The following is a 25,312-nucleotide window of genomic DNA, read 5'->3' on the forward strand; positions in this document are numbered from 1 at the left end:
TATTTCACATCTACAACAAGATAAATTTTGGTATTAAATTCTTCATGTGAAGCACAGTGTTTCAACTAAATACTTGAAAATAGTGTCAATTTATATGCATATGTAGGTAAATACTGTAATGTCATGTATTAAAATTTACCTTGATCTTTCAACGGAAAGATAAATTTGTCACATTTTTTGTTGTTATTTCAATGTCATTTTTAACAGATAAACAAATCTATCAGTTTTTTTTAGACATTTTGTTTATGTTTAGGTGTCACTGAATATACATGTGAAGCTAATGTGAATCCTTGTGGAGATGATGCATACTGTAATCAAACAAAAACATCCCTACTGTGTCAATGCAAACCTGGATTTCAGAGAAACAAGAGAAATAGACAATGTGAAGGTACAGACCTTTTCCATCACTTTTCACTGTAAAGTATTAAAAGACAGTTGGGTAGTCCATTTTCGATGCTAAAAAAGGGGGTGCATGTCTTTTTTTTTTTTTTTTTTTCCCCAAAACTGTTTCATAGCTGTGAGATTTAGAAACCAAGATAAGAAACTGAAAGGACTCACTGGATGTAGAGTTGTGCACATATCCAGAGAAGTTATCAAAGATTAACACTGATTGTGAATGTCAAAAGGTTCAGTACAAATATTAAATGAATTTCTAATTCAAGGTTTTAATGGATGATTTGTGGTCTAATAGAATATTTAACTGACCATTTAGGACTGGCTTTTAAATATATATGTGAGAATACCTTAGATGCTTAAAAATAATGAAGATGAATAAAACTGAAAATTGAAATGAAGAGAAATAGTTTGAAGGTAAAATACCTTAGAAAAGAGGTCTCAATATCTATGATGCCACACTGAGCAGAAAAAAAAAAAAAAAAGTTGTTATAATTAAGGATAAGTACTTCTACCTTCCAAAGGATAGTTTCAGAATTATTTTTTTTTACTGATGAACAGTAACATGCAGAAAAAATGACAGTCCTGTTGAAGTGATCTGCACAAGTGAATAGACTCTTGAATAAAAATGCTTCATTATTTTACTTTTGAGAAAATGCTATACATGGGAGGTTGTCCAATAACAGGTGGTCATTTATTTTTTAGTCTAATAGAGGTAGATATGTTGGAAATAATTGTAGCAGGCATTTTCATTCTCAAAGTTGATTTCAAGTTCTAATGATTATAAGTTTATACAAGAAGGATGGAGAAATAGGAAATATATATATATATATGTCTTTCTGAGTTGTGTCGATTACAGTGGGAATAATGTTAGTAATAATTGCAGAAAGCTTCCTTTCACTGTTGCAAGATATACTGATACTTATGAGTTTGTTTTCTTCATTTGCATTTTTCCAGGATGTTCAGTTAAATAATAAATAGTATTAGACTATAGATTCATAAACTGCATTTGTTTCTCTCACAGATATCAATGAGTGTATGGTATTCGGTGCCTGCTCCCAACATTGCAATAACATTAAAGGGTCATACAAATGTGCATGTGAGAAAAATTATAAGGAGAGGAATAACAGTTGTGTAGCAAAAGGTAAGGCTACTGAAATTATAATAAATGAATAAATGGGGTATAGTAAGTCATTTATTATGTACATCGTTGGTAGCACTGATGTGTTGCATATATAATCAATATTTAGATAAATATTTCTTGAATAATACACAAAGTAATTCTCAAAACAACTCAGAATAACCTTTCTTATGAATAACATATATGATATCCAAGTCTAGATGGTAACTAGATAACCGTAAATATTGCACATGTGTCCATAAACCCTGTCTGAAATGCTGAGATGTAAGGCATTATTGTGTGTGTTCTATAGCAACTCTGGTCCAGTGTGCTTCTATTGTAGTCATTTTCAAGGTTCACTGTCTTCACCAAAGATACTACAGCACTTTGAAATAATGCCTATTGGCATGTTTGTGTTTGTTTAGGACCCTTTAGACACAACATGCGTTTAAAAATTTGTAGCAATTGATATGGGTTATGGATATATGCATAATATCCCCTATTTTTGTATATTGCTTCAAGTTTTCAAATTCTTACATTACACACTCCTTGAAATATACAATGTCAGATGTCACAGTGTGAGTCTGGAGAGCATTGAAGTCATATAATAGTATCAAAGAATGAAGAGTTGCGGTTATTGTCCAGACCAGAAGTGTTTTTTTAAGATAAAAAATAGTCAGATAAACACCAAAAAGCTACTTGAGTGAAAACCACCGATTTTTGCATTAGTTGACATTTACCTTATTTTTGTTTCATTATAATAATTCCTAGGCTCTGAAGATCAAGTTCTCTATGTTGCTAATGACACTGACATCCTGGGTTTTGCATATCCATTCAACTACAGTGATGTTCATCAACAAATATCACATATTGAACATAATTCGAGGATAACTGGAATGGATGCATATTTTCAAGGGAACATGATTGTTTGGAGTACTCAGTTTAATCCTGGAGGAATTTTCTACAAAAAACTTCATGACCGAGAGAGAAGGCAAAGTAACAGTGGCTTGATAGTAAGTAAACAAACCCAAAGATTGCAAATAACAAACATCTTTCCATTTATTTTTCTTTTTAATTGTTTATAATAACATGATGATTTAATAAGCCAAAATTCTTATTTGATAATTATTTTATTCAAATAGTACATGTCAAATTAAATTACTATGCCTTTTCTTTCAAGGCTCTGGGAGAGCCTTTCATGGCTCTAGGAGAACACAACTATACTTAAAATTGTTCTACACAGGAATAACCAATATGTTAGAAACTGGGAAATATTATGTACTAGGAAGGTATATATATACTTTTTTTTTTTAAGAGGGAGAGAAAAAAAAGAGAGGATATTATATGTATAAGTGATATGGTTTAAAGAAGGGCATGAATTTTAAATACTTGGAAGACATAAAATTTAGATAGGCCAAAGGGAGGCCTAATTTCCTGTGACCAGGTAAACAATAATATTAGAAAACCTATGAGAAGCACTTAAAAATGAAACCGGTATTTATTTATTTCTTTATTTAAATGTGTAGTTATTTTTGAATGAGTATAAATGTAACTTTGGCATTTGCTGCAGAAATGTGGATTTTTCTAACCTAGGGTAACTTCAAGCAGTCTTTACTTATAAACAAATGAAGTGCAGATTCATATTCATTTTACCTAATCTATATGTAGAAGATTCTCAGGAATACATTATTGCTGAACTGAAGATAACAAAATGAACTGTATGTCCATGTTTCTACAATTCTCTAAATTTAGATTTTCAACTGTATTAAATGTGATGGCAAAAGGAGAGTTACTCAGTTACTCTTTTTTTTATTTTTTTCTTGGCCACTAGAAGTGAGGTTAGAACATCTTTCTAGCTGTTTCCTTAAAATTAAGAGTTAACAGGGATGAGCTTACATTACATGGATGCTTTTGTATCCAGTAGAATAAACACCAATAGCAACAGTAGACTAATCGTTCATCTGTCATTCAAATCTTGCACATCTGAAACCAGCTCTAAGTACCTTTCCACCAAGAAAATTACCTTTGAAAGTGAATGACATTTCTGACCTTTGAGCAGAAACCCTGAGGATGCAGGCACCAGTGGACAGTTGTTCATGATGTCATGAACAACTGATGGCATGAATATGTGTGGGAAGTAGATCTAAAATAGAAGATTATTCCTAGCATTTCTGTTGGTAACGTATGTCATTCAAGTTTTGGGGCAGGATACTTTGAGAATCTAAGTATTCACTGAACATGTGGATTAATTGTACTGTGATATTTTTTTCATATGAAAGTTGCGGATACCTGTACCTAAGAAATCCTGCTAGACAAATCTCTGTATCAAATTTCTTATGCAGAGAAAATAACAAACTTGTAAAATCTTGTGAAATAATTATATTGTTTTTTTTTGTTGTTGTTGTTGTTGTTTCTATTGATTTCTTTTATTTCTTTGTGGTTAACATCCAGTCAACTTCTACAGGGATAAGTATAGTCTGTTGGCCCACAACATCTTTAATGGATCTGTGCTTTATTATAGGTCCATAAAATTCAACATAAACTTCCTTGAGAGTTCTTAATAGTCCAAGGGTTGAAATTTTCCTGATTGATTCAATATTGTCTCCATGTTTAAATGAATAAAGTAAAAATGTTATTATGATTACTATTTTTTTTATTTTATTTTTATTTCTGGTTTGCCATTATGCCAGAATACTTTCTAGTCACTTCCTCTTAAGTTGAGGTTATTGAAATACAGCTTTGCTTTCCCAGTGTTGCATGAAAAAAAATATGATTTTATTTATATACTATTTTCCTCCAAGAGCTCAGGCCAGTAGATGCTTGTGAAGGTGCTTCCTCCAAACCATGCAAGGCTTTTTACAAATCTGTATGCGGAAAATGAACAGAATTGAGTATATCTGAGTATAAGTTGGAGACCTTTCATTTATCAGAGTCAGAATGGCTTGGGTTGGAAGGGACATTAAAGATCATCTAATTCCAACTGCCTTGCATTTATTTTTGTGAAGCATTTATTTCTCATTGCTTTAACCTCTACAGAATATTTTCCGAAAATTATCTCATTAATACTCAAATACTATTGCCATATATGTAGCAGATCAGTGATTTAATTAATTTATAGTGTTGCTTTAGCACTGTCACTTAAATTTTGATTTTGAAAAGCTTGAAAATTTCTTATACTTAACTCAAGTTTTTAATGGATAAGTTTTCAAAGGTTACATTGTTAACTTCTATATCTAGACTTTGATATGTAAATCAGGATGGCAAACTTGAACAAACTCACCTGCATTTTCAGGTAATTGCATTAATGCAGAAAATACATCTCAACTGAAATTGCTCTATGGAATTAGCATATCAAGAGCCTTCCTCAGAGAACAGCTTTGAGTATCTCTTATTTTTCTGTGAAAAGGGGTTTAAACTTGGCATAAATTGAAGCATTAAAGGAAATAGTAAATATCAACTCTGAAGAGTTTATTGGCAGATACAGAAGAGGATTACATTCTTCAAGTTCATTTAAGTGAATTGGTGATAACTGGTGCAGCTGTTTACTGGTATAATCCTTTGAGAGAGGATATATGTTATCTGAGGTGAATATTCAACACAGTGATTTGCCACTTAAACTCAAGTGCTGTTTTTTCATGGAAGAGAACACAAAGCTGAACATTAAAATAATTGTACTGTATAATAGGAAGAAAAACATAGGTTTTGTAATGTATTTAATCAGTATATTAGCAGCTTGCTCCAGGCTCACTGTTCTGAGAGCTTAACAAGGGCCCTTAACCACTCCTGCGATATAGCTATCTACCCATGTACTCCCAACTTTTCCCCAGGTCATGGGGAATTCAGTCCATTGCTTTAAATGGAAAAATGGTTTAAATGTTCTACTAACCCCAGCTAAAATGTACCATAGCTTAAATATGTTCTGTTAATGCACCTTATATGAAGTAAAGATGGTATCTAAGTCTGCAGACAGTAGTTTGAAATCTATAAAATGATAAAGTTTGGTTTACAAAAACTTCCCGGATTACCCTCACAAATATTTTCCATGACTTACGTGTTTCATGAGGTTACTGGAACTGACCTGGGTATTTTTACCTCACAGTATACTAATTATGCAGAAGGGCTAAGAAATACTATTAAAAAAAAAAAATCCTGCTCAGATCCATACACTGAGATGTTCCAGTACACACCATGATACCATTAGTACAGGAGAGCTCCTGTGCAAATGCTTGATGACAATAGCAGATATCCAGGCTCAAGGAATATTTAAGGAATATCTACTCTGGTCTTTTCAGCTGTTAACTGATTGGAACAGTAACAGGTTTTCTGCTTCTTTTTTAGTTGTGCTGATCATCAGAATGTTTTTACTATTCTTAAAGGTAACAGCATTAAGTTATGGCTTTACATTAAAGTGGCAGCTCTGTATGGATGATGTTTAATTATGACCTTAGGAGAGCCTCTCTGGGATCAGACAGATATGTTATTTAAATGATCCTACTTATGTAACACAAACAGTGGTTTGGTAAATACTTGCATCTACTGGGATGCTCATCCGTTAAGGAAATTTTCTATTTTCAGAAGTGAAAGACTAAGAATTTTCAAGTATCATCTTTTCTAATTTATTTTTATTGCTATCTATTATTGGATAATATATTATTTTTAATCAAGATACATTAAAAAAAAAAAAAAAGCAATAAATCATTCTCTTACTCTTTTTCTACAGAAATGCAATACCAAAAATATCTCTAAAGAAAAAAAAAAAAAAAAAAAAAAAGGGATGTTGCGTTCAGGTGCTACACTTCTTGAAAGAGTATTTCTGAAAGCATATCCTGCTTGTATCGTCATTTTGTAAAAAATTTATGATTTGTGATCTTAACTAAAAAAAACTACTATGACCTGTGTTTTAAAGAAGTACTGATTTGTAAATTCGGTGGTTGATTTTGTTGGTTTAATATTCATCTAAATAGGAAGTCAGGGTTCTCTTTACATTTATAATGTGTATTCTATGACATTTTTGCAGGATTAAAGTTTTACAAACAGCGGGCTATCTAAATTCACCATTGCACGTCCTATTACTTCACCTAGAGATTGAAATGACCTTTATTTTATGATGAAAAAAAAAAGTCTACAAATGTCTTTGTGGTATTAAGGATACCCAAGGAAAAAAGCTATTTTACGGTTTTCTTCACTGATTTCAGTTTACTGATTTCAGTTACTTAGTTTACTAGCATTCTGTTTCTGCATTTGTCAAATAATAGAATTTTTTTGTTCATAGCTTAACTTGATATAATTATATGTAAACCAGTATACAATTGTTACATGTATTTAGTTTGTGCAAGTATTAATTTTTGTTGATATATATCATTCATATAAGAAATAATTGGGTAGTTCTATTTTATAGATTTTACTTCTCTATTCAGGAATTTTAGTAAATTTCAGTAAATATTCTTCATATGTATCTCCAGTTCACAGTATGATATGGTCCCTTAGGACCGTACTTTAGGATCTAGTCTTTAATCTGTGGAATCATAATACAGATATGATTTCACAGAAACCAGATATGATGGTTTATAATCTCAAAGATGTAATCAGTCAAGACTCTTGTAAATGAAGCTGAATAGCTCTAGTTTTAATTGATGGTGGAGCACAATTAACAGCAAGGGAGGAAAAGTGCTTCAATAGCTTCTTTACTACTGCATACCAATATTGGGCAGAATACAAAGGTATTTTTTTTGCAGTGTTTTCAACGTAGTGATTTTATTTTTCCTTGGCAGACTCCTGAGGTGCCATAACTCGGAATGGTCTCAAAAAACATTTCCAATGAGGAGGGTTAGGTTGGGATTGCATTGCATAGCTTGGTTTTCATAGAGTATAATAAATGCATAATCTTGTTTTTTTCTTTTCCTTTCCTTTGGAATTTCGATATGCAACATTTATTTACTTCAGCATTAGTAGTTCATGTATCTCATGCCTAAGTGCTGTTTTCATAATTTAGGTAGCCCAAGACTTGATGAAACAGTTGTTTTGAACCATTGCCTTGTTCTTTGTTGAGTAGAACTGTGAGCAGCCTGCTTCCACTGCTTTTACTCCTACAGGTGGAGCCTGCGTTTGCATTGAAGTGTTTTTAATTTTTTCATGTTAAAGCTAAATGTTCCTTGCCGATACAAATCTGTGACTATACAGCTGCTGTGAACGATCATTTCATTAAATCTGACTTTAACATCTGTTCCTTTTAGTGTCCAGAATTCAAAAGACCTAGGGGTATTGCTGTTGACTGGATTGCTGGAAATATTTACTGGACCGATCATTCCAGAATGCATTGGTTCAGCTACTATACAACTCATTGGACTAGTCTGAGATATTCCATCAATGTAGGTCAATTGAATGGACCTAACTGTACAAGACTCCTAACGAGTATCGCAGGAGAACCATATGCAATTGCTGTAAATCCTAAAAAGGGGTATGTATGTTTCAACATTACTCTGTTTTTGTAATTCAAACAGCAATGCAAATTAAGAGAAACAAAATGATATTCACTAATGTCTAAACTTTTCCAAGTCATTTACTTAACCTTGCCAACTCAGATTACTTTTATGTAAATCAGGGTGAGCTACCTCCCATCTTTCAGGTAGGTTGCTCACCAAAAAAAAAAAAAAAAAAGAAAAAAAAATGGTATCTATAAAGTGTTCTGGGGTTTAGTATAGGCTTCTATCTTTTTTCTTCTCTCTCTCTTTTTTTTTTTTAATGTAATGCTTTTAGGATGATGTACTGGACGGTTATTGGGGATCGCTCTCATATAGAGGAATCATCTATGGATGGTACACTGAGGAGGATATTGGTTCAAAAGAATTTACAAAGACCTACAGGTATGCACCTTATCCATTCTTCTTAATTACATGGCATTTCCAATTCATTGTGGACTTTTTGTCTGAATTCTCATTTCTCAGTTTGCAAATATATATTTATTGTATACTCTTTCATATATATTCAAGATATTGATGTGCAGCTACTAATAAAAAATTTTAGGTATTTTTTTCAAACAGTGCATCTTGATATGACTTAAACTTTTGTAACAAAGCTTAACTGGTTAATTTTACCAAGCAGTACCAGAGGACTATATAAAATCAGTTTAAAAAAATGATTTGTTCAATAACACTTGACAAGCAAAATCAATTAAGGGAACATCAGTTAGCAGAGAAACACGTTTTCTAAGACTGTGTGTGAAGTCTTACAGCCTATTACAGTTAGTTTCCTGAATACGCTGCAAAATAATATAAAATGAGGTTTTAGGTGTTCACAGAAGCAACAACTTCATTATCTCAGTATTTTACAGAAGCATTTTGAAGCTTGACAATGCATGTTGAGATCTTGTGAATTACCATTAAGACGCCATTGTCAGGATAAAAGTAATTTTTTTTGACAAAGGAAGTGATAAATCAATAACGAAGTGGTTCTCTCTTAAATATCAGCATCCTGTCTTGAAACCACAAACAATGTGTTTGCAACCCATTTTCTCATGCAATATTTGATGTTTCTTCAGGCATACAATGATAATTTGTTATTATTGTATTGCAAATTGTTGTCCAAAGTTGTCCAACTTTGCTATGCATATCTATTGAAATACAGGCTTCTTTCTAAAGGTTACTATCTAATCAGTTACAAGCTGACACTATCTCTACCACAAGTAGTAATATTATAATAGACTTGTAAGTCCCTAGCTGAGGTGGGTTTATGGAGTTGAATATGCAAATTACACTCACCCCACAAAGGTCATACCCTTCCTTTATTGACATGATTAGATTGAAATATAACAACTTAAGGTATTATATCCGTGATAAGAAAAGCTCTGAGGAGAAGAAGCTAATGCTCCTTTCTAGGCAAATTTGAAATACAATAATATATAGTCAGTAATAAATTCAGTAAGTAGATTTTGATTATTAGGATTGAAAGAGATCATAATTTAGTTTATCAGAACTCTTGCTTATTTTTTGCTGAGCTTCTTTGATAAAACATTGTGAACACGCCAGATACACAGATCTTTAAATCCAGTTCTAAAAAATCTATTTTTTTTTCACTTTGTGTTATCTCTGATATAGCGAAAGAATCACAGAGGACTTTTTTTGATATTTCAGTATTCTTACTAAAATGCAAAAAAATAATTTTAAGCTGGGGACTGGACTGGGGATTATTTCTAAAATATTCTCTGTTACAAGTACCTTATAACACACAGAGTTGACACATTGTGATATTTAACCAGAAATTATTCTCTTTAACTGTATGTCTGAATTCTAGTGTTTCTTTTAAAAACTTTTTCTTTAACAGAATTGCAAATAGAAACATATTTCACTGGTCTGTGCATTGCACATCCTCTACTTCCTCTCATCTATCTGTAGCCGATTAATTTATGACCTTAAGAAGAGAATTTTTGCTGTTACGTATAATTTCTTTTGATGTATTTTTTATTTTTTTTCTGACTTACCTACTTACATAACTAGGAAGAAAAATACTTTTCCCATTCTTATTAAAAATACACTACATCTTTAGGAGCTCTGAATTAAATTCTTTTATGCTTCAAATATTGTCACAGGTTGAAACTTTTGACATGACTTAAAATGACATTAATCATTTAAGCATCCCCTGGAGTAACATGGACTGCTCGATTTAACTATTTCATTATTGCCTAGAGGCTGAGTAATCACATCGTTCTCCGTCTTTGATTCTTGTTTGTACTCTCACTCTCTCACTTTTGCTCTCTTTCCATATATATGGGTGTAAACACATTTGTGGATATTGCTGTTTAATTCTTGCAACACTTTCAATCTAATTTAATTAAAACAATCTTATTTTTAGTTCTGTAATAATTACTACATGTATGTATGAAGTTTTGTTGGTAACAATTACATAGCTATACATTTGTAGAAACAGTATAGATTCAGCATACAACATCAAATGTGAATGCGTTATAGTTCCTAACATGCAGTCACACTAGGTTAGAAAGCTATTGGTTAGAAATCTATTAACAAAAGAGATTTTTTGTTGATAGAGAAAATGACAGGATTAGATCCTATGTTTATATTCCCACTTGGTAGATATCCAGTACCTTGCTGAGGTACTGACTTGGATGTGCAAGTTTAAGAAAGTAAAAGAAATCAGTTGGCTCAAGGAAGGTTTAAGCTGCAGTTACTATATTTTGTTCCTTGGTTTCCAAGCCTGTATTTTCCTTGTCATCTTTATCACTGGAATATGAATGATAGAAAACTGTATATTTAATAAAAAAAATTCAACCTCTGTATACTTGGTTGAACTTTTTTTTTTTTTCTTTTCAGGTCTTGTAGTTGATCAGTTCAGTCAGCGTTTGTTCTGGGCTGATTTTGAACTATCTGTTATTGGAAGTGTTCTTTTTGATGGTTCTGATTCAGTTGTGTCTGTGAGCACTAAACAAGGTATGAAGAGGATTTAGGTAACATGATTTCTGTTTTATTGGGCAAAAATTTTACTACACTGAGAAACTATGTAAGAAAAAAGCATTCGCTTTTAAGAACTAATATTCATTGCTTTTTGTAGCTAATACTTTATATATTATCAGAAGAAATACGTGTTTAAGTTTTAAGTAATCTAATGAAGTTACTTTAGGAAAACAAATACAGAATTATATGTGCATATTTCCAAGATTGTTACCTATTAGTTAGCTTAGTTACTGTTAAATACAACTGTGAGAAATATTTGTGTGGCCTCATTTGAATTTACATTACAACAGGAGGACCTTGACTGGTTAGAAATTGGAGCTTTTGGCATTGCATAGGAATTGTAAAGTTCATAGATCCATAGAATATCTGAGCTGGAGGGGACCGACAAGGATCATTGAGTCCAACTCTTGATTTTCAAGGACCACAGAGAAAATCAGACCATGTGTCTGAGAGCATTGTCCAAACACTTCTTGAACTCTGGCAGGGTTGGTGCTGTGACCATTTCCCTGGGGAGCCTGTTCCATTGCCCAACCACCCTCTCAGTGAAGAACCTTTTCCTGATACCCATTTTGAACCTCCGCTGTCACAGCTTCAAAACCCTTCCCTTAGGTCCTATTGCTGGCTGGTCACCAGGCAGGAAATATCATCATCTGCCTCTCCACTCCCCTTCATGAGGAAGTTGTAGACTGTAGTGAGATCTGACCAGAGTCAGTTTGGAAGAAAAAAAAATAATTTGGCTTTCCAGTCAGTTAACAATCACAGAATTCTACTAAAAGAATGTCAGTTGGGAAGGCTACTTTCAGAAGAAAAGAGATTCTGATCAAGCAAACTTTGCTTTTAATCAATTGCATGTTGGCTGTTCAATAATTTGATGATATATGTAATATTATTTTATGAAATTTTAGTAGAAATTCAGAACATTAAAGACTTAAAAGATGTGAAAGCACGTTGAGGAATGCTTAGTTGGCAATTGGTATTGGATTTTTATCTGGGATGTTATTATATCTGGTGAGAGAGAGAGTGGTCTGGAATTCACCAGAGGCTTCTGGAAGACACTAGCTGCTAAAAATGAGGAATTGGTAGAGGCTTTGCATTTTATTTTGCATTAATTTACCATCATTATGAATTAAAATATGTGTAGTATAAAAGGTAGTCTTTAATCGGGTGGTCTTTCTTGTAGGATTTCCCTTCTTCTCAATGTTCAACCATTTTCTGGGGTTGAACTGTGTGGAATGCTACGCATTTAGTTGCTCGTAGTATGGAAAGAATTCGTTTTAAGAAGATTGCTTTTTAAAAGGCAATCTTTGTGGGTAAAAACTGCACATGCTGAATAATAATGCCTTTTAACTTGTAATTGCAATTCAATTTAAGTTATTATTAAAATAAAGCTGTTTACTCTTTGTATATGAATATATATCTATGTGTATTATTTTTATTTAAGGTTTACTGCATCCACATAGAATTGACATTTTTGAGGATTACATATATGGAGCAGGTCCTAAAAATGGTGCATTTAGAGTACACAAATTTGGCAAGAGCCTTGTGGAATATCTAAGTGTGGATGTTGATAAAGCAAAAAGTGCCTTGATTTTTCATCGCTACAAACAAATGGACTGTGAGTAAGCATAATTACTTAAGACTAAATATTTGGGAAGTGCATCTCAGAAAAATAAACAAAAACCTAAAAGTAACCATCACCTGTAGAAAAGTAAAACATATCTTGGTTGTACAAAGTGAAAATAGATTTAGTTTTATTTCTTTATATAAGTTAAATTTAGGTTTTGATCCCTTTTCTTTCATTTGAAGAGATATTAGACAAATGCCTGCCTTGTATACCCACACTGTGAATGGAATATAAAAAAATTAGAAAAGAGCTGAATACAAATTAGGGTTTTTACTGCATATTACCAATATGTTTCTTGTTACTGGAGTAAATTCTATCATGGCCTGAATCTAGCACTGCAATTTGAGTGAATGTTCACTGTTTTCAGGCTGTTGGTATTCTAGAAACTGGAAGTATATCAGAATTTTGTGATTATTTCTTCCCAGTTCTCTAACACAATATAATTCTAAAACAAAAACAAAGAAAGAAAAAAAAATACCAAATACAAAAAATGTATTTTAAAAATATTTTCTCTTCTGAAACAGTGCCTAATCCATGTTTGGGTCTGACATGTGAATTCATCTGTTTACTCAACCCATCTGGTGCATCATGTGCTTGTCCGGAAGGAAAATCATTGGTTAACGGAACATGCATTGATCAGAGCCTTTTAGGTAGGTATTGAAAACTGTGTGAGAAGCAGGAAATAAAGAAATGGTCAATTTTTTTATAGCAAGAGTTTAACCTGTCTGTGAGTCAGAGTTTTGTTATGTTTTTCATCATAAGTATTACATATTTGAAATGGAAACTAAATATGAAGAAGCATAATGCCTGATTCAGAAAATTGTTTATATTCATCAAAATAAAAAATTAGCTTTCCAGCTGATTTGATACAAAATTATATTGGAAAATGAACGTGCATACATTTTGACCAAAAGAGGTTTGAAAAGGTCAGAAGCGTTTTGGATTTCAAATTAAACAAGAGACATTCATGAGAAAAAAAATAAAAGACCCTCAGGAAACAACTCTGCTTAGACTGCAACAATGGTTAAAAGGCAGTAAGAACAACATAGCAAATTATAATGAGTTTGAAGTAAAAGGAAAAGAAGAAAAAAACAACTGAAATATTTTTATCTAAAATGACCTTTTTTGGTAATATCTAATAATCCTTAAAATCAAAACAGAAGAAAATAGATTTCGTGGTAAAATAGCTACTGAATTCTTGCTCTCTCTATATCTCTCCATATATATTATATATATATCCATATAATATATAAGGCTAAGCCTAATGTAGTTATACAGCTGAAATGAATTCCTAACCAGCTTGGATTTTAAAAGGTTCTAGATCTCACAGGATAGGGTTTCTTTTGTGTTTGAGAAGTCAGTGATAGAAAGTATTAGTATACTATACAAGATCTGTAACTTTTAAGACAGATCTATTTAAAAACCCTTTGTCTTCAGGGAGAATCTGCAATTGCTGTCCCTCCAAGTATCAGCTCTTTGTTCATCTGAGATGGAAACATTTCTACCTGGCTACTTTTGATTTGTTATCAGAAGCCAGAAATGCTTCAATACAATTTATTTTTCTGATGATACAGTACAATCTAAAAATTATTTTCAATGACCCATAGCTACTACTTAGCTGTCTAACCACTTTAAGGCTCTTGCTCTATTTCTTGTGACTATAGCCCCAAATTGACTCAAATTCTGTTTCATTGGATTGTTGTTGATTTTTTAACCAAAGAAAATTGAGGTAAGTCTTGAAATTCTGCATAATAGAATTGCCTTTCTACAAAAGTCTTGATTCAGTGAATTGATTTTTCTTCATAAGTACTATGTGAAGAATTATAAATTGGCTTTCTGTAAGACTAAATCCAGATTGCTCCAGACAGCTGTTTTACCAACATCTCTTGCAACGGATGAAAAACAGTTTGGGGGCTTAATTTGGCATTCTAAAGCTAGAGTTATTGCAACGCATGTGTTGTATCATTCAGAATGGTTTGATAATAAAATGAAAGTGATTTCATGTGTGTTCTTAGATAAGCTTCCATCTCTCTTTTCCCAAGCAGATTATGACTGACTGAGCACGTTTTTTTTCTGTGATACATTTCTTGACTGTAGCAGGCCTAACTTTTTCAATTTAGAAGCTACTCTTTCGATTTCATATTGGTAGAGTACCTCTTTATATTTCTGAGAGACTACTTAATTTGAAACCATCAGGTTCATTGTATCTAATTGTCTGTACAACAGTGATGCTAAATATGTACCGAGAGGATGGAAATGTAGAGACTTGCGCTGGAGGAAGACAGTGTGTATCACAGCTGAATGAGCAAAAGTAATGGAATGCTTCCATGAGTTCAGTATTCTGGGGGTGAATATTTATCACTTTTCATTTTAAGAAGGGAATATTTATGCTGTCTTGACTGGATGAAATGCCTGAGAAAAAAGTTGTAAAGACTCAGATCTGACGTTGCTTCTGAAGAGAGATGAAACGTTACTTTATCACATTGTTGCCTTCAGCACATTTCTGTGAAGGCTTACCCACTGCGCACACAAACTGCAGGTAGATTGAGTGCTGTGGCTGGGGACGTAGAGGTTAATCCCTGTATGCCTTCTTCTTCATCCACGAATTCTGCCTCAGGAAGCTGTACTAGCAAAAGTTATGGCAATCCATATGCTAGCTTCTGATTTCTGTCCTGCTTTCAGATTGTTTAGATACAAAATAGAACAGTGTAAAACACAGAATTCTGCTTCTGGTTTGAAAAAATATTTGATTACATAACTATGTTCTGTATTTATAGAAAGGTATACCATTGAGAATGATATATCCCAGAACAGAAGAAAATGGGTTAAATTACAGCAGGTGTTAGTTTCTTCTCACTGTGCATCCTTTTCTTAGCCCTTTCACTTCCACCTAGGGTTTTAAACCAAATGGATTTTTTAAATAATAAAAAAAATAATCTGAAGGGAAATCAAGGTCTTCCATACAGCGTTCAGACAAATTTCAGAGGTTACAACTTGTTCTAATAATCTAACAGACATTAAGACTCTCATCTGCAGGGACAGAAAAATTTGCACAACCTTAGCATAACATTTGAACTCTACTTTCTCCTTAATAGGTGCATTCAGCTCAGGAAAGTATGAGTTATGCACTTCTCTTTGGGATAGTCAAGAACAAATACTTTTCTGCCCCATGCGATGATTATTTTCCACTATTGGAAGGGAAACTTCTTGTGCCAATGACTGTCATTCATTAGCCATGTGCCTCATCTCTCCATTTAGCTGGCTAGTGGATATTTCAGAGGAATAAAAATAGCAAAAAGTAAGATACATTTTTCTCAAGAAAGAAAAGGTTGTTATAGAAATGCCAATGAAAGATGTGTATGTGTGTGACTGGGGGAGAGAGATGGATCACATAAAAAAAATTGGACAAGTGAAGGAAAAAATATCAGTGAGATTCAGAATGCTTTGTATTGCTGCTTTTTCAGTGTTTCTTCTGTGTAAGATTTTACTTTCAGTTAGAGGAAAGAGGCAAAGAGCGCAAATAGGCCATAAATTCATTAATTTTTCTGTCATATAGTCATATTAGGAAGAAAAAACATAAGAAAAACCACAAATCAAAGTTATTCTGTTCTTTATTGAAGATGTATTAAGATTGATTAGACAAATCAAGGCAGCTGAAGAATAAATAACCAGGCTAGAAGAAAATATATAAAATTATATGACCTATAACCCTTTACATTTTTTCATGTTAGATAGATTCAGTAGCTAGACTGGAAGTACTATAACAAGTGAAATTATTTACTTCTGACATTTCAGAACTGAAAAGAACAGCTGAGAGGTCTTTGAGTCCAAGTTCCTGCTAGCACTGACTAGTATTGAATTGGCTCCAGATTTCTGATTTATTTTACGTTGCTTTGTTCCAGAAGTGAATGCATATTACAGATGTTCTCAGCTCTTTTCTCCTGAGGCCTTTATTCACTAATTCAAATTAAGAGTGTGCAGCTTTTTATAAAAATTCTTCTGTGTTTCTCTCCTGTATTGTTTTTTTCTTCCTGTTTTCTCCTATGGGATCGTTCTGCTCTTGTCTCGCACACAAAGGCATCTGATCCTCTTTTGTACTTGGCTGATGTGAATCAGCAAGAGTAATTTGACTCTTGTATTTACTTTCAAACAACAAAACAGCAGCATTAAAAGCCCTATACTGTTAAAGTCTAACATAGTATCTTTAAACTCGCTTATCCATTACATCTTCCAGTCCTAGTTTGTTGTTTATTTAGAGTCCAAAAGTATTGTAGCAACTTCTCTTCATTTCATATCAGAATTTTATTTAAACTCTTGAATTTGAAGTGTTGGATAGAGAACAAAGCCAGCAGCAAATTTTAGTAATCTTGTTATGATGGAAAATTTAACAACTTTTATGTTTTTCCAGGTCAACCACTGACCACTGCATAAAGTTTTAACATATGTTGCATTTAAACTGTCTAAGACATGAATACCTAAATTTTTGAAAGGCAATTGGATTAGAATAGCTTTACTGTGGGCAATTTTTGGTTCATTATATTTTCCTGAAAATATGAAGGCATGTATTTCTTGGTGTGATTACAGTAACTTTGAAGTTTGTAGTCCATATTTAATTCTTATAAATATGCTTTATGATATTTTATTTTTCTGTTGAATTAATAATGTCTGTCATAATTGATTTTTTTTTTCAAATTTTGCATCTTAACTCTGCAGAATTGGTCTAGAAGAGAACTATAACTGATGTTTTTAATGTGCAATCAGAAAGGTTCATAAAAATCAGCACTTGTCTGTACTTTGGTATTGCTCAGTTTTTACTAAGCTCTGCTCTATAAACTCATGACTAATGATAAGTAAAACAGATAAGATAAGAAAAACAAAAATAGACCTTTTCTCCAATAAGTTATGCCACATTATCCATTTAAACAACTTCTATAATGAGTCACTGAAGAATGGCTCATGCAACATCAAAGGATTTAATGAACCACCTAAATAAATAAAATACTGAGGCATCTTCAAACTTCCAAGTACAAAGTAGCTTTGTTACAGTAGATGAATATATCTAGGGTAGATACCAAAAAATGAAGAACATATGGTATTTATTATTGTTACTGTAAACAATTGAAGTAATGTAGTGCCACTCAGTCCTCCACAGGAACTTTGAGATTTGTTGTCTAGTTTCAGCTTAATTTGAGAGAAGTGTAATAATCAGCTGAGAAAATAATATATCTGAGATCAGTTTAAGAGCAACAAGTTAGTATGCAAACATCAATTTATAAGAAGGATTTAAAGGTTGAGTAGTTTCCTTTTAAATATTTTGGATAAAATTTAGGTAAGAAGGGTGTTAGTTAATAGAGTGGAAAAGAGATTAAAAAAAAAAAAAAATCAAATAGGAAAAGGCAAACCACTTTATGCTGAGGTTACCAGAAGACAGGGAAGTTTTCTGAGATCCCCCAGATGCAACCAATATTCATTTTTTCATTTCTTAAACCAAGAATGATATATTCAAACAAGAATTCATAATAACTGCTGTCCTCAGGAGGTCAGTTTTCCTGTCTCATCATTTTGATGAAGCACAGCTGCCAAGTAGATGTGCCCATGCCAGTACCTTGGTACAATACCAGCCTCCAGCCCTGCTGTACAGCTCCCAGTGCCTCTGGAAATCTTAACAGCCTTTCCAGTGGGGGCTCACAGTCTTCTAAGTGTGTCTTTTTCCTATGATAAGTGATATATATATATATATGTGTATATATATATATATATATACATATATATATTCATTTTCCACACTGACAGAGATCAGTAGTTCCATTTAAAATATGAAGACACTCTGTTTTGCCAGTTACATGAAAGGGAATTGTTGAAAACACTTGTGTGCTCTTGCTGCAGATGATACCTGCAAACTAACCTGTGAAAATGGAGGAAAGTGCATTATAAACGAGAAGGGGGATCCCCGATGTCACTGCTGGCCTAGTTACTCAGGTGAAAGGTGTGAAACCAACCATTGCTACAATTACTGCCAGAACGGAGGAACCTGTGGAGCCTCTCTCCTTGGTAAATATTTATGTGCAGCTTTATATTATTCTACCTACTGTAATTTAAATGTTTGATATGTGTCTACCTTGTGATTTCTTAATCTTTGTAACTTCTTTCCTTTGTTTGTGCTTACATTCTATGAAATATAGCAGCATATACTACACATATACTTTATAATGAATAGTGCTTTTCTTTCATGTATCTCAGTATTTTGACAAAACTAAACTACATCCCACAAAAGCAAGCATGTAAGTATTCAGTGTAAAAACACATACTGAGGTGTGAAAAGGGAATTGTAAATTGTAAGGTCAAGTCAAATCACATCTGGAAAAGTCCCACACATCTTCTTGTTGCTCTCTCTGTATCTCAATTCTCTCTCTAAAGTCTTAGGTGCTACTGGGCATACATGTCGAGTTGTTTCTTTAAGCTACAAAGTGGTGCGACTTAGATTTTCCCTGTATCTTACTGGACTTCACAAAATGGGCATTTTCCTCATCTAATTCTCCAGAAGAACTGGTTGATCAGAATTAAAATCCTTTGTTTGCCTGAAGAAATTTGAAATCACATTTCTTATCTCAAGAGAGATTTTCCTAACTGTCAAAATGTGCATATTTGGGAATTGATCTGTGTCCCCAACATGTAGGACATTCGAGGTTGTATGCTTCAATTAAACACTGGGCTAGAAAGGGAAAGTGTGTTAAGAAGTACTCTAAAATTTAGTAATTATGTGAGAAAGCAGATGAATTCTATTTCCTGTTCCAAGGAACATATAAATATTTTATTAAAAACAGGACAGCTGGAGGAGGAAGAGTTTGATGTCTAGTCTCTTCTTAGAAGCTGAAGTAGAATCATTTTCTCCTTTGTGTTGAAATGACCAACATCCTCGTTACTGAAAGGAAAATAGAGGCATTGGACCATATAAAAGGAGTTTGTGACTGTTTAACACAACCAAATGGACTCCCCTGTAATGCAGAATTAATCTTAGTCTCTGTGATAGAGGGGGGCTTACATCTTAATGCTTTCCTCAGCATTCCTTACTAATTTAGCTTATATAGTTCAGTAATTCTGTTTCACTTACTATACTGGCTTCTGTGGATCCTCTTCTGATTTACAGACATATGGTAGCAAAAATCCAAGTGAATCCAAACCGAGTATTTTGTTGTATGCTAAACAAATGATTTTTCAGTTCTGAGTGTTTGAGGATTAATAATGTTTTTCATAGTTAATATTACTAATAATGGCTAAATATTAGAAAATAAGAATTACTTGTACAGTCAACTTGAAGTTGATTAATTGTACTTGAAACTGCTTCTAACAGCTAATGGAACTACTGACACAAATGATAAACAGAGATTTGTATCAATTTAGCGAGATCAATACACGTTTAGTGAGGACATGCAAGTGAATGAAAGACAGTCATGGGTGATTTAAATGATGTGCAGAACTTCGCTGTTGTCTGAAGAGAGGATGTTTACTCCCACATCTTTAAATGTCATGCATTTAATTGATACTTCTGTGGGGTTAAAAGGCTGTATATAACTAGTAACTTAGCTCCTATGGCACAGCTCAGTTCTGAATCCCGGACCTTGGGGTTTTCCTTTCCTTTTCTTTTGGCAGTTGGCAGTAGCCATAGGGCTCACTCACCTGCAGCAACTTGTGCTTTCTTTACCAGGCAGCTAGCAGTTGTTGTGCTCACACAGCTATTCTGTAACCTGGATTTTGAATATTTTTGTCCTATTAAATCCAGCATCTGAAATCTCAATCTTGCTGAAATAATTAGTGTAGTACATTTGGTCACCAGTGAGTAAATGAGAGATATGAGTGTATTATACAATATACTTATGCTGAATTGTTAATCATGGTCCCATCTGCTATAGAGGGCCTGAAGATGCAGATGTTGTTCTTATTTCTTTTGGTCTGAAACAGGATTACATGCCTGTATCAAAAACATATCAGGAGAGCCAGCTTGGATGTCACCACAATCCACATTTCAATGTTCAGTTGCCTGATTTTGGGAATCTGAGCCTTTAACTGCATCACAAGTTTACTGTACCAAAATTAGCCAAAGCATGCCAAGCCTTTATTAGCTAAGACCAGCACAGAACCATTCCTGCTCATTACTAACGGAGACCTGGCCATTAAAATTGCAGCTTCTATTTGTAAGCAAAAAGAGAGCATCTGACTCCCATGTCCTTATGATGTCAAAATTTCTGATGACTCTTACTGGGCATACCTGCTTATAGGAGTAGTATTCTGCTTGGAAAGTCCACTTTCCAAGTTTCATTTAATTTTTAATAATCATATTTCAAGTTAACCAGATTTCCCATCTGCCATGTCCAATTCATGAGAATAGCCATGCCTTGAAGCCTGTGCCATAACTTTCATGTGCTGGAGACATGGAAGAAATGGAAGACCATATATCTTTCTAAATCAAAGTGACTCCATCCAGCATTCCAGATAAAACTTTCAAATTGATCCACACCTCATTTTCCTTGCATGCCTTGCCCCTGGACCCTGTAAATATTCTATTAGGAAGAAATCTCTATTTCTTATCAGACTATATTTCTTATCTATATCAGACAATAAATTGTGTTTTCCTGAAACAAACTAACACGTCAGTGAGATGTCCCCATGTCCTTGTTTAATCCATGGTATACTAAAGCCATTATATATTTTACAGAGGGAAGCTAAACTGGATGCCCTTAAGACATTGAAAACTGCAATTTATTAACTCAACAAAGCTTAATTCCTTTTTTTTTTTTTTTTTTTTTGCATCAACTGTTTCTTCTTTCCTGCTGGATATACTACTATGCTAAACATGTTACTGAGTCACTGAATTCAGTCAATGCACTTTTAGCTGCAAGGGCTGCATATACCATTCACATTTTGGACTGGGGGTGTGAAATCTGAAGCAGAGCAGCATTCACTTACTTCCTTCTCATCATATCAGCCTTCCAGGCAGAGCTGATCTGCCTCATCAGGTTCATATGAGAGTTGTTAGTGGGCATGTTAGTTTATCCTTGTACATTGCAACACATAGGTTCTTTATTACAGGATTTCCTCCACTATTCATTCATGGCTGCAGAACTTTAAAGTAGGCATTATATTATGCCCAGATTTCCAGTGTTACATCCTCCCAGGCTGACCTGTCCGCTAGCAAAAAGTATGGTACATGCTGTTTATTTTTGTTTGCATGTGTAGAGAATTCTTTTACATCTGGAAAGTGTAAAATTTCTATTTTAAGTCAGCTCAGTATCATTTTGTTTCACTACTCTGATCCTATCTGTGCATACCATGTTCCCAAACAGTTCCTCCTAATGCAGCTTTTGATCCATGACACAACTGGCTCATCAAACATCAAACTGTCCTGCTAACTGCTGCAAACACATTTCACCTTTGTCTTTTTCTTTTTTTTTCCTTTTTTTTTTTTTTTTTTCTTTTTGTTCAAAATGATGCAGCATTTTCCTTTGGAAGCTGCAACAGGCACATGTGTGCTAGTGCCAATCTAGATCCTACCCACAAAATATAAATGACCCATGATAACTTCAGCTTGCTTTAATCTGTCTTTTGTAGAAGCTCTGATTGCCCTTATTGATTTTCTTATATTATCTAACTCAAATAGCCTCGATGGAGTCAATCTACAAGTGTTGTTGTACACGCATACCCTTTGGAAAGCTGAGGGACTGTGAGGAAATTTCCAGGGCAGAGCTGCAGAGCGTGTGCCACAGGGCTAGCACTGGTGTGAGCAGAGGCAGCTGCAGGCCATCAGCATGCTGAGCGGGAGTCAGGGTAGGGTACACAGGGACCACTTAGCAGCTCTATTTCCACAGTTTCCCAGTTTAAAGGAGTCAGTTGCTGTCTGTTATTTCTGCCACAATGGGCTTATGGAAGTGCCCCTGTGAATTTTGTGTTGCCGGAGACGAAATCTGGACCACTTGATGTGGTGTTTGCTCATCCAAGTTGCTGTGGTGCATGCCTTCCGACTTGAAAGAAGCTGGTTCGGGTGCATGCTGCTGGTGTTTGCCCAGAAGCCTCACAGGAAAATGAGCTTCTGCAGGAGCCCAGCTGTTGTGAGGTTTCTGTAGGACTTGGGAAGTTTCTTTGTTGTTGGATTCTTGCTAGAAAACCAAGGTAGATACATCCTGAAAACAGATCTTTCATCATTTTCCGATAAAAATGGAATGACACAGCATATAAAATACACTTTTGGCAAATATGTGTGTTCTAGCGAATGTGTAAATTCTGCTCTCTTTCACTACCTAATATATAATAGGAATGTGATAACCAATTAAGTAAATTGCAGAGTATTACTCATTTTTTAAAACATGATTGTGCTAAATCTTTGCTAGATGTGGTAAATTGTAGAACCTCATTATCTGCACACAAATGTTAATTTGTTAAACAAATCCCACTGGCAATTCAGGGATTATTCACTGTTGGTTTACTTACTGCTAAGCCTTTTGGCAAATTCCTATGTGAACATTATATAGCTAGAGATTGGGGCAGCTTTAATTAAAATTTATAAGTTTATGACAGTTGTATTGAACTACAAAAATTGAACAAAGAAAATGTCATCAGTTAATTAAAAGTACACATCTGAGACGTGTAATTAAAAGTTTGGATATAATAATGAACACTTTCCAATACCAAATTAATGGGAATTTGGAAAAAAAAAAAATGTTACCATAAAAAACACACTTCCTTTTTACTTACAGTTAAAGGTAAAAATGTTGGATCAAAATTTTACGTGTCTTGAACACAATACCAACATTTAACTAGTTCACAAAATTAGATAAATCTTTTTTACTATATTTATGGTTCAAAGTTTATATTTAACCACATAGAACCATGGTGTTTGTATGAAAGCAAGTAAAAATTTGTTATTTCCACTAAACAAAAATTGATTAAACATATGTTTATATGTATATATATAAAGCAGTTTTTATTTTATGTTCTGTAATGTGAACAAAACAAGATGGTTTGGGGACGTGATGGTGCATACTGGAAACACTAGCAAAGTAAACAAGTTCTTTGATAATGTCTGATCAGTCCCAGTAGTTCAAACTGGGAAGCTTCCAAGGGGCGTACTGTCCTGGTTTTGGCTGGGACAGAGTTAATTTTCTTCATAGAGGCTCATGCAATGCTGTGTTTCAGATTTTTGATGAAAATAACAGTGATAATACAGTGATGTTTCAGCTGCTACAGAGCAGGGCTCACCCAGAGCCAAGGACTGCTCAGCTTCTCGTGCTGCCGTGCCAGCCAGGGGCTGGGGGTCCCCCAAAGGCTGAGAGGGTCACAGCCAGGACAGCTGGGCCAGGCAGCCCAAAGGGACATCCCTCAGCAATAACACTGGAAGAGTTGGCTGGGGTGGGGCTGCCTCTGCTCAGGAGCTGGCTGGGCATCAGTCAGGAGGCAGTGAACGATTGCTTTGTACCTTGTTTTATCATCATTACTATTATTCTCATTTCCTTTTCTTTCCAATTGCCTTCATCTCAACCCACTGTGGGTAAGGGGTGGGCAGTGAGCATACAGCTGTGTGGTGCTGAGCTTCCCAAGAGCTTAAAGCACAACACATGTACATCTTTTTGTAGCCAGGACACGGGAACGTACAGGAAGGATGCATGGTTTACTGGGGGTTGAAGATGTCTGATCTGGTGTGCAGCTGATCCAGGGGTCCCACAAACAACCTTGGAAAGAGCAGCCTTTAAGACTACAATAATGCATTTTGGGATGGTTCTTTTCTCCTTTTCTTTCACAACATGGAGAGAATACATATCTATTGGGATTGATCCCAATCAGCTCAGCTACTAATTATGTAGTGTAATACAGCTTCTCTCCAGTACTGTTGGTTCAGTAAAGCTAATTATGGTTCATCAGCATCAGAGAAATGAATTATTGTGATTCCCACAAACTGCTGATAACTACTCTAGAGGACATAATATTACTTATAGTAGGCTGGTGTGCCACATTGTTTTAATAGTGACAGCAAGTGAAATATGCAAATTAAATAGATTGTACATAACGAATAGAATACACATATTGCTGGTAGGGAATTTACCATGGACAAAAAGAAATAAATTACCTATGTCTTGGTGCAGACATTAATCTAGATGATCTAATTTTTTGAAAAAAAAAATAAAAAGCTTACAAAAATGGTGTTTATTTTCCTAAAATAAAAGGCTGTACTTTATTTCTTAAAAAGGCAAGCAGAATATCTTATGTGGTCATATCAAATGCAGAATATTTCTCTGTGGTCTAGGTAATAGCATGAATCAAAAATGTTTGCCCTACAGCTTTGTTCATTACAAAATAAATTCAAATAGGATTTTTGGATATATGACTAGATACATGAAATAAATCACCTAGATATTACAGGAACAATGCACTAAAATATTAATTAGCTATTTTTTAAGATAATTTGAAAAGCAGTTTGCTATTATATATCAAATTGAATCAGGAGACTAGGGGTAACTACAGCCTCTGTGCTAATTGAACATTTTAAGATTTGGGTCTTTGACAGCTTCTTACAGATGTGTTTTTGTTGTTTTTTTCTTTTGCAAGAAAGGGGGAAACTATATTTCATCTTTATGGCAAAAGTTTCATGTTTTGGTCATGTCCTACTGCCAAAACCATCATCATATATCTCAGGGTCAGCATAAGGCATTGTTATTTAACTTG

At 34.0% G+C, this 25,312-nt stretch overlaps 1 protein-coding gene across 1 annotated transcript in view; it reads left to right on the top strand.

The window, feature by feature from the left end:
• The window catches only part of LRP1B (LDL receptor related protein 1B), a 669,075-nt gene that overhangs the window by 613,248 nt on the left and 30,515 nt on the right, over positions 1 to 25,312 (top strand). Inside the window, exons 75-83 of the mRNA XM_038182072.2 lie at positions 254 to 388; positions 1,418 to 1,537; positions 2,285 to 2,526; positions 7,747 to 7,970; positions 8,270 to 8,376; positions 10,837 to 10,953; positions 12,419 to 12,592; positions 13,126 to 13,251; positions 18,488 to 18,652. Of these exons, the coding sequence (XP_038038000.2) occupies positions 254 to 388; positions 1,418 to 1,537; positions 2,285 to 2,526; positions 7,747 to 7,970; positions 8,270 to 8,376; positions 10,837 to 10,953; positions 12,419 to 12,592; positions 13,126 to 13,251; positions 18,488 to 18,652 (1,410 nt within the window). The remainder of the gene's footprint in view (positions 1 to 253; positions 389 to 1,417; positions 1,538 to 2,284; positions 2,527 to 7,746; positions 7,971 to 8,269; positions 8,377 to 10,836; positions 10,954 to 12,418; positions 12,593 to 13,125; positions 13,252 to 18,487; positions 18,653 to 25,312) is intronic.

This window comes from Anas platyrhynchos, chromosome 7 (genome assembly GCF_047663525.1).
Source record: "Anas platyrhynchos isolate ZD024472 breed Pekin duck chromosome 7, IASCAAS_PekinDuck_T2T, whole genome shotgun sequence".
Classification (NCBI taxonomy): domain Eukaryota; kingdom Metazoa; phylum Chordata; class Aves; order Anseriformes; family Anatidae; genus Anas; species Anas platyrhynchos.